The 9571-nt window shown below is 52.6% G+C and overlaps 1 protein-coding gene across 1 annotated transcript; it reads left to right on the top strand.

The window, feature by feature from the left end:
* Positions 1–241: 241 nt before the first annotated feature.
* Positions 242–4103, top strand: Adra2a (adrenoceptor alpha 2A). Its single transcript, XM_020171561.2, has one exon. The coding sequence runs from the start codon at positions 366–368 to the stop codon at positions 1761–1763; it is 1398 nt and encodes a 465-aa protein (XP_020027150.1). The 5' UTR covers positions 242–365; the 3' UTR covers positions 1764–4103.
* Positions 4104–9571: the final 5468 nt, after the last annotated feature.

The following is a 9571-nucleotide window of genomic DNA, read 5'->3' as shown; positions in this document are numbered from 1 at the left end:
GCATAATTTCCTGTCATCCTTCCAAGTCATCAGGCCAGCGATGATTTTTGTTCTCTCTTCTTGAAGAATAAATCTCTCTCTAACCACCAGCTTGCCCTACTCTCTCCTGCCGCTTAGAAATAAAACTTGGCTGTGTTTAGAAGCTCGGAGCGAGAAGGCGCCCACCCCGAGCGTCCGAGGCGTGGGCCGGCGCTGTTCGCAGGAGCCGGGCCCATGGGCCACTAGCGGTCCCCAGCTCGGGCCCAGTCTCTCTGCGGCCCCCTCCCTATGTGAGGCGCGGCGGGCGCCGGAGGAAGAGGAGGACCCACGGGCGCCGGGCCGGAAGGCATCTGGCAGCAGGCCCAGGCGAGCGGGCACCCGCGTTCATGTTCCGCCAGGAGCAGCCGCTGGCCGAGGGCAGCTTTGCGCCCATGGGCTCCCTGCAGCCGGATTCCGGCAACGCGAGCTGGAATGGGACGGGGACCCCAGGGGGCGGTGCCCGGCCCACCCCTTACTCCCTGCAGGTGACGCTGACGCTGGTGTGCCTGGCTGGCCTGCTCATGCTGCTCACGGTGTTTGGGAACGTGCTTGTCATCATCGCCGTGTTCACCAGCCGTGCGCTCAAGGCGCCCCAAAATCTTTTCCTGGTGTCTCTGGCTTCGGCGGACATCCTAGTGGCCACACTTGTCATTCCTTTCTCGCTGGCCAACGAGGTCATGGGCTACTGGTACTTTGGGAAGGCGTGGTGCGAGATCTACCTGGCGCTCGACGTACTTTTCTGCACGTCGTCCATCGTGCACCTGTGCGCCATCAGCCTGGACCGCTACTGGTCCATCACGCAGGCCATCGAATACAACCTGAAACGCACGCCGCGCCGCATCAAGGCCATCATCTTCACGGTGTGGGTCATCTCGGCCGTCATCTCCTTCCCGCCGCTCATCTCCATCGAGAAGAAGAGCGGCGGAGACGGGCAGCAGTCGACCGAGCCGCGCTGCAAGATCAACGACCAGAAGTGGTACGTCATTTCGTCGTGCATTGGCTCCTTCTTCGCGCCCTGTCTCATCATGATCCTGGTCTACGTGCGTATCTACCAGATCGCCAAGCGCCGCACCCGCGTGCCGCCCAGCCGCCGGGGTCCCGACGCCGCCGCCGTGCCGCCGGGGGGCGCAGAGCGCAGGCCCAACGGCCTGGGCCCGGAGCGTGGCGCTCGTCCCGCTGGCCCCGAGGCAGAGCCGCTGCCCACCCAGCTCAACGGCGCCCCCGGGGAGCCCGCGCCGGCAGGGCCGCGCGACGCTGACGCGCTGGACCTGGAGGAGAGCTCGTCGTCCGAGCACGCCGAGCGACCCCCGGGACCCCGCAGATCCGAGCGCGGCCCCCGGGCCAAGGGCAAGACTCGGGCGAGCCAGGTGAAGCCTGGGGACAGCCTGCCGCGGCGCGGGCCGGGGGCGACCGGGCCTGGGGCTTCAGGGTCCGGGCCCGGGGAGGAGCGCGGTGGGGGCGCCAAGGCGTCGCGCTGGCGCGGGCGGCAAAACCGCGAGAAGCGCTTCACGTTCGTGCTGGCCGTGGTGATCGGCGTGTTCGTGGTGTGCTGGTTCCCCTTCTTCTTCACCTACACACTCACTGCCGTCGGCTGCCCCGTGCCGCGCACGCTCTTCAACTTCTTCTTCTGGTTCGGCTACTGCAACAGCTCGCTGAATCCGGTCATCTACACCATCTTCAACCACGACTTCCGCCGCGCCTTCAAGAAGATCCTCTGCCGGGGGGACAGAAAGAGGATCGTGTGAGCTCGCTGCCCGCGCCTGGCTTACAGACTTGTGCAGACCACAGGCCCGGGACATTAAGTGGCGCGGTTACACAGGCAGTCCCAGCGGTCTGAAACCCAGGACCTGCCTGCTCCATGTTTCCTGGGCTGGAGGGTGCTCCGTGGCCTTGTGTGGGCCTCTCTTGTTCCTACAAGGGAAAAATTCTGGCTGGGAGGGACACATGAACCCTCAATTGTTGTTTTGATCGTTCCTGACCAGGGGCCTTTTTCCTGGTGGGCCGCCCCTAATCAGTGTTGTTTCCTAAATGTATTTTCACCCTCTCTTCTACTCCAGCTCTTTTCGCTCTTCAGAGCAAGCACAGTACTCCAGAGGGCATGGCTCGCAGAGGGTTAACAGATGGGGGTTGCTAATTGTCCCCCTCTGTTAAAAAAAACAACAAACACTCAGGGCAGCCCTGCCCACCTTTCTCCCCCTCTGTAAATACATACTATTTTTGATAACACACCCTGGAGTCCCCCCATGCTAGGTAGCCTTGGCTGTGATGTCAGAATCCTGGCTGTGGAGACACCCTCCAGGTAGAGATACAGTATGCTGTTCAGGCTAAGTCCCTTTGCAGCTCAGGCTCCTTCCTAGTGTTATTATGTCCCTTTCTGTCCTTTTCACCAGCAGCTGGTGACTGTCCCTTGGATGTGGACCTGCTTTGAGATTTCCTGACAGGGAAAAGATTTCTGTCCTTTTTTTTTTGCTGTGCCTAACGGCATAATTGCCTTTTCCTATGTAAATATTACAACAATGGACCAAGACAGAAGTAAATGAATGTTTCTGCCTTGCATCAGCACTGTGTATAAAGCCATTACTCAGAGGCACGGTTTGCCCCACTAACTCACTTTAAAACTGACTCTTTCTGGTGGCCCTCCCCCTCTCTAGAGCCACTGCTTGAAGAATATGTATGTTCCTATCTTGTATGTGTGTGCGTGCACCTCCCTCCCCCCAAAAGCGCTGACTAAGGGGAAATCTTTTAGCTGCTGTTCTTAGACACAGAGAAGTGGAAATTAGGTGGAAGAAGCAGACCTGATACAATTTGCCCAAGGTAAACAGTTTGAGAAGACAAATGGGCCTGTCAAACTGTACAGTTCCAGCCCCAAGAGCTCTTAGGTATCAAAGTATTGTCTTCCCCCTGCTTTTCTGGCTGAGGTCATGGTCACTAAGAACTGCCAATCAGGGGAGAAGGCAGAGATCTCTGGTTTACAACTGGTTTCTAACATGTTCTAGACAAGAGACAATGGGAGGCCTGCACTCAGATTTCACTAAAGAAAACTAATGTTGGCACATGTTGCTAATGACAGTGGTTTTTTTTTTTTTTTAAATAAAAAGTTTACAGATCAAATGTGAAATAAATGTGAAATAAGTGGTCTTCCTGTCTGTTATCTGAGTCTTCAAAGAAACTTTAGGAGTCTGGGAACATCTGATTTTATGTACATTATAAAATACCTTAAAAGGCATGAGCAATAACAAAACAACCACTTATGAAGTGGTTATATATGCTGGACATTGTGGTGAATCTTGGGTAGGCATTGTCTTCTTTAGTCTTCCCAGAACCCTGTGAGTTTAGTAGACCCTAATCTTAGTCCCATTTTACAGGTGAAGTAACTGAGTCTCAGAAAGCAAGTAATTTGCTCAAGGTTAATAAGCCCTTGGAAAGACACTGTATCCAGGGGCGTCTGTACTCTTAAGCCCCAGAGCATTTCCAGAGTTACATGGTTCATTTACACTCCTCAGAACTCTGACGGGCTGTACACAAGAGTGTGAGATGTATCCCGTGTTTAGATACACACAGAGTGTGTCCATACCCCAAAGTGTCTGTGTGTTCCAATGTGTGTTTATATGTCACAGTGTGTATCAACCCCATAGTGTGGTATGTATATGCAAAAGTCTGGAATACAATCCAAAATATGTATCACGCCTTGAAGTGTGATAACAGATAGCTTGTGGTGTATGCACCCCAGCATGGTATAAATACCTAAATAGAATCATGTATTAGTTGGTCAAAGGCATGCGTCCTTCTTGTCACCTGTCTGTAATGACATAGCCTTCCCTACTGCCTCGGAGGTCACAAGGCCCTACATGATGGTTATGGCGCTTTGAAGCAGAGATCCAGGAATCCAAGCTCTCAGCCAACAGATGCCAAGGTGGGTGGAGAGGAAGTGGCTTGCTCAGGGTCTCACAGCTCTGGGTGACTGGGCATTGGGCTCAGGTCGCCCCGGTTAGCTGAGCAGGTATGTAGGACTTTGAGAAAGGCCAGCTGCAGCAGCTGGGCACAAAACAACTTGTTGAGGAGCTGGGTTGAGGCGCAAATGCAAATGACAGCGTGGAGATTGCAAGAAGAGCAGACTTCATGAGCCCAGCCACCCAGAAGATGTGTGCAGAGCAGTTGTGGATGCTCCCAGAAGCAGGTGCCACACACCCCTGGGCAGTGTGTGTAGGATCTCCTCATCTTTAGTTTTTGGTGGGGTGAGGGTGCATGTGTGCAAGGTGGGGGCGGGGAGGAGAAGAGGGCTTTGGGAAGGGACTTGGGTAGATGTTGAGGTACCCAGGAGAGAGAAGCACAGTGGGTTTTGGAGATGGGAAGGAGTTCCTGCTGCTACCTGGGTTCTCTGAGCCTGCAGGCAGGAGAGCAGGCAGGCACTCAACTCCAGTGTGACCTTTGTTTAGGGGCTTTCCAAAGCACCCTCCTGGCCTTTGGCTCCAAGGCTGGCTCCCTGGGCAGGTGCTGAGGCCTGCTCCCTACCCCCACTCCAAGCTCTCAAATCCCTCTCTCCTGCAGGGCACCCAGAGCCCCAAAGGCAAACAGTGCCAGACAATAGGCCAGCCTGGCTAGCCTCCAGGACCTGGTCTGAGTGTCCCAGCCACAGGGGCAGATAAAAACAGGGCTCACTGTTGACGCTGTCTTGCCTGTCTGCTGGGGAAGTGTTTGCCTTGTCTTCACTGCCTGGGAAAGGGGGAAGTGCAGGCAGTGGTGCCACATAAAAGGGGACCTCTGGTGTTAGCTCTTCCCATCCCCTGGTACAATAGCAAGGAGCCTGGGGAAGGTGGGGGAGCGAGGGCTGGAGCCCAGGCAGGGCTTCAGGAATCTTGGGCCACCCTAAAGGACACAAACAGAAGTCTGCAAAAGTGTGGGGTAGGAAGGAGAACGGAGGGGAAATGACTCCCAATGGATCTTAGCATAAAGAGCAGGCTGTGGGACTGTAACCCACAGCTCCCTTTCGGCAGAACCTGGCCCCCACTGTGTGGGCCATGAGGGTCTGTATGTGGCTGAATCTTCTCCTTCAGGTAGCTTTGGTCACTGGCCTATGTACCTTGCCAGCTCTTTGCAAGTTCACCATTCAGTCTGTACACAGGCACAGCCTCCTCCCCCAAGGCTTTATTCAGCTGCTTCTGTGCTCAGGGGCTGGAGGTGAGAATGATGAAAACATGGCTTAGGCTTTCCCCTCTCTCAGAGTCTGTAATGAAATTACAGTTTTAGAGCCAGAAGTGGCCTCAGCCTCCTCTGCTCCTGCATTGCATTGATGAGGGACCAGAAAGCCAGAAGGCTCCCTCAACCCTCTCCCCCCAGGACTCTCCTTTGGGTGCCATGCATCCCCACAGTTAATTCTGTTAGATAAGGGATGTGGTGAGCTGCTGCTAAGCCCCAGAGGCCCCTCTGTGCCTGTTCTGTGTCCAGCACCATGCTAGGCACTTCAAGGCAGTTCTCTTCCTCTCCTGAATGCATTGTGCAAAGCCACTGCTTGTCCCTGTGGGAGTCAGCAGACACTAGGTCCTGCCATGTCCTCTGGAAGGCTTAAAACTGCAGGAGGAGACAAGATGTGTCTGAGTGATATGTTAGATAGCCATACAACAGTGACAGTATGGCAGGGGGGAAGTGAATGCCTGTGCCCACTGGTGGTGGTGGACACAGATCTGTGGTGGAATTTACAGTTGTGAGAGGTGGGTGTGGCTGGGAGCTCAGGGAAGATGAGGTAGGAGTTGTGCTGTCTAGACTTTGACTGAGGAGGCAGGGCAGAGAAGACAACTCTTGTTTTAGCAGGTGAACCCTGAGACCAGTGCCAAGCAGCACCATCCAGGCCCAAGTCAGAACTCAGCTTTCGTCTCTCCAACCTGATCCTTTGTGATGGCATGGTAAGCTCCTGTTCACATTTGAGACACCTGTCAGGAAGCCTTCTTTCCTGACTCAAGTAGCATAGCAAGACCCAAGTCCCTAGGCCCCTGCTCTTTCTAGAGACAGGACCAAATGTCAGGCTTGCCCTCAGGCCTATACCCTGGGTCCTGCCACTCCTCCAAATGGACATGAGAGTCTGAGAGCAGGGAAGGGCACATTCTTCCATAAAGGGAGTGCCTGTGTGTGTGGAGGGGGAGGGAGCCAGGTGAAGTTACCGTGCGCAATCACAAACACCAGGCTTTGCTTTGGAAACAACGATGATCTTTTTGACTACCAGAAATCCTGGGGTTTAGAGTTAGGTAAGAAAAAGGGAACAGGGACTGTTGGAAAGAGGGCAGGCAAGAACTTTAGGAAGCTTGGGCTCTAGTTCCAATTTTGCCATTTACCAGCTGTGTGATCCTGAGCAAAGCCCTCTGAGCCCTGTTCCTTCATTATAAAATGAAAGTCATTGGTCTAGTGTAATTCAGAAGTGTTTTCATGGAGTTAATTTAACTACAAAATCTATCTATTCAGAGTCTCTAATTTGCCTATCTAATCTAATGCTGTCCTATCTAATCTAATGTAATACCTGCCTATCACCTATTTAGCACCTATTTATCATCTATTATCTGGCATATATCTGGTAACCTTTTACAGGTCCTTGCTTCAGGACTTCTCAGAGACCTTGCTATGCAGTCTGGTTTATGAGGCTCCAAGAGTGGATGAGCTAGTGTGCTGTGTTCCCCAAACTCCCTGGACTGTGGAACTCCATCTTTTACAGAGCATCGCAGTGAATCATGTTGCTGAAGCACTTGGTTGATCCTGGGCTCAGGGAATGCAAGGATCCTTTTGAAGATGACACCAAATGCCAAATCTGCTCTCTCCTTCTGTCACTGCCATAGGTGATGCATAGGCAGAGTAGAGTCATTTGTCCTCTTTTGTGGACAGCTGGCTTCTAGGGGCCATTGGCCTCACTGAGGCATGGGCTTGGTGTGATTTTCAGATGTGGGCTAAACATTCCTGTATGTACATGTACGTTCAAGTGTACATACATGTGGATGCATGTATGTATATGTGCACACAGGTATAAATGTGTAGGTTAGCAGGTACAACTTGTTTCAAGTGAACTCACCTGGACCTGGAATGAAAGCATCCATGGGTGTTGAAGGGGGACATGCATATTTCAGAGGAAGAGGAGGCCGCAAAGCGGAATTTAAGGGGAATGTCAAGTTGTCTCATTGATTCTAACTGTAATGAGCCCCTTTTCAACTTGTGAGCTGTCTCCCAGATGCTGGGTGCTGGAATGTCCCCCCTTCAGCAGAGCAATAGTGTTGAGCCTGATTAGGAAGATGCAATGTGGGCCTTTTGAAGAAACCCAACACTGGTTTTCTGTAGGCATTTTCTTTAGCCTCCAGGTTATCCTATTCTCCATGGAAGGGGGATTTGTTTGCCTACAAGGAATTCAGAAGGGGTGGGGACTGAAGCCAGGCTGGAGAGGCTAAGGTTCTCTCCAGCCTATTCAAGACCAGGAACTTGGGACTCTTTGCAATGCATAGAGACAAACAAGAAGGTGCACTGAGAAAAGGTGAGCAAAGGGAGGTTGAAAAAGGACTATTTATTTACAAGGTGCAGGCAAAGTTAAGCACAAAAAACCTCCCAGGGGCAGAGAAGCACCTGGGTACTTGCATGTGGAAGCCATCAGCACCAGAGGTATAAGGAGAAGGAACTGCTCCCCAAAGTATCAGAATGAGGCTGCAAGGAGGCACTGGCAGGCACTGCTGGTGAGAGACCCTGCGGCCAATGACAAGCTGTGTCCAGACAGGGAAGAAACTGAGTCTGCTCAGTCCTGCACTCTCCTCTACTGGTGTCTGCCCTCAGCCATGTCACAGACAGCACAGAAGGGCATAAGTAAGAGCTCACAGACTCAGTATTCCAGGGCCCAGAACACAGGCTGTAGCCAGAGGGGCAAATTCAAAGCAGCCAGAATAGGCTCTAGAGCCTGAGAATGCCAGGGTGATAGAACTCTGGGGACAGTCTGGATGGTGGCCAGCTGGATCACAAGCCAGCTTCTTGGATCCTGGGCAATGTAAATTACAAACACAGGCCCTCCTTCTCTGTGTATTCACACAAATGAGGGTCTGTGCTGGGGTTGTTATATGGCCAGACTGGGTGTGCATGTATACATGCATGTATGCATGCATGCAGACAGATGGACAGATGGACAATCTTTTTCCATCTTCCCTGCCACCTGATAAGTAAGGTGAGAGAGAGCCCCAGGGAACCCTGGCTGCTCCTTGTCTCTTGCTCAGACTAAGCTTAGGAGGCCAAGAAGTGGTCACTGAGCTGCCTACCATAAATGGCCACTGAGGCTGGGGCCTGGGTGCAGAGAGGTGAGGACTGGGACAGGTCAGTGTCCCCACCTGTCCCCCAGTACACTGGGATTTCTGCTGTTCCTCCTCAGAATGTATGGGCCCTCTTTAGCCTTATTTGCAGCACACTTCCTGGACACACCTTAAGTCCAGTTTTGTATACTCTAGCTCAGAGGAGACCTGAGATTCATCCGTTCATGCCTTTGTTTATTCAATAGCTGTCTTACAGAGCTGTGCCTAAACGAAGACCACGATCACTCTGTTTGTGCTAGGAGTTGGGATAAAGCAGTCAATGAAGACATCAGAGCTGCTTCTTTTTTGAAGGAGACAGATATTGAATGGGTACGAGGGAGTGGTAAGCCCAGTGACAGGAGTGGTAAGGTGAGTGAGAAGGGTTGCCTTGAGAGGAGGGGTTGTAAACCTGAACTGGGCTAAGTTTCCTGTAGGGTGCCTAGAGAAAGTGTACAAGTAGATGAGAGCCAAGGAGTGGGTAGGAATAGGTTAAGCAAAGGGACAGGGGTGGGATGGGGGAGTAGGAGAGGGAGAGCCATATGTTCAAGCAATGAAATGAAGTCTTCTCTGGTAGGATGGTGTGGTGTGACAATGGTTGGCTGGGGAGTGGGACAGGCCAGGTCATGCAGCTGCATGTGAAGGATTTTATCTTGAGGGCAACAGGGAGCTACTGTGAGATGTTTAGATGGGGGAGGGAAATGATGGTGCTTTTTTGTTTGGAGGGATCATTGTAGCTGCTGGGTGGAGACTGATGGGGTCGAGTGTGGTGGCAGCAGTCCATCCAGGCTAGATTCAGTCCACCCAGGCTACTGGCTCAACTAGTGGGCTGGCATGATACTCAGGGAAGCCAAGGTCCCCTTGTCCTCACCAGGTTACTCAATGGTAGTGCCAGTCTCAGATATTGGGATTTCAGAGTTGTCCCTGCTTACAAAATACTGTAAATCACCACCCCGCCCTCTGTGAGCAGCCATATTCAAAGGGTGGTTCCTGAGCTCAAAGCTTCCTATTCGTGGCTAGACGCAAACATCCCCTTGGATTTTTACCAGGTAACCCTAGTGGTAGTAGACCTGATTGGCCATGGGACCTGGTCTCCCTCCCTTCCCATTTCTCGACTTTGGCTGTCTTATCTACTTGACAGAGGCGAGCCTGGAGCATATCATGCCACACTGAGCCCCCAGAGCATTGTGGGCGGGCAAAGAGAAGGAGCATTTGCAGGATCTTAGAACCCTGTGATTCTGGTTGGGATCAGAAGA

The sequence above is a fragment of the Castor canadensis genome, chromosome 7 (genome assembly GCF_047511655.1).
Source record: "Castor canadensis chromosome 7, mCasCan1.hap1v2, whole genome shotgun sequence".
Taxonomy (NCBI): domain Eukaryota; kingdom Metazoa; phylum Chordata; class Mammalia; order Rodentia; family Castoridae; genus Castor; species Castor canadensis.
The sequence above is the reverse complement of the archived record's forward strand: the minus strand, read 5'-3'. Positions and strand labels throughout refer to the sequence as shown.

Coding starts and splice junctions, on each gene's coding strand:
- Adra2a (XM_020171561.2), top strand. CDS start 366: ATGTTCCGCCAGGAGCAGCCGCTGGCCGAGGGCAGCTTTGCGCCCATG.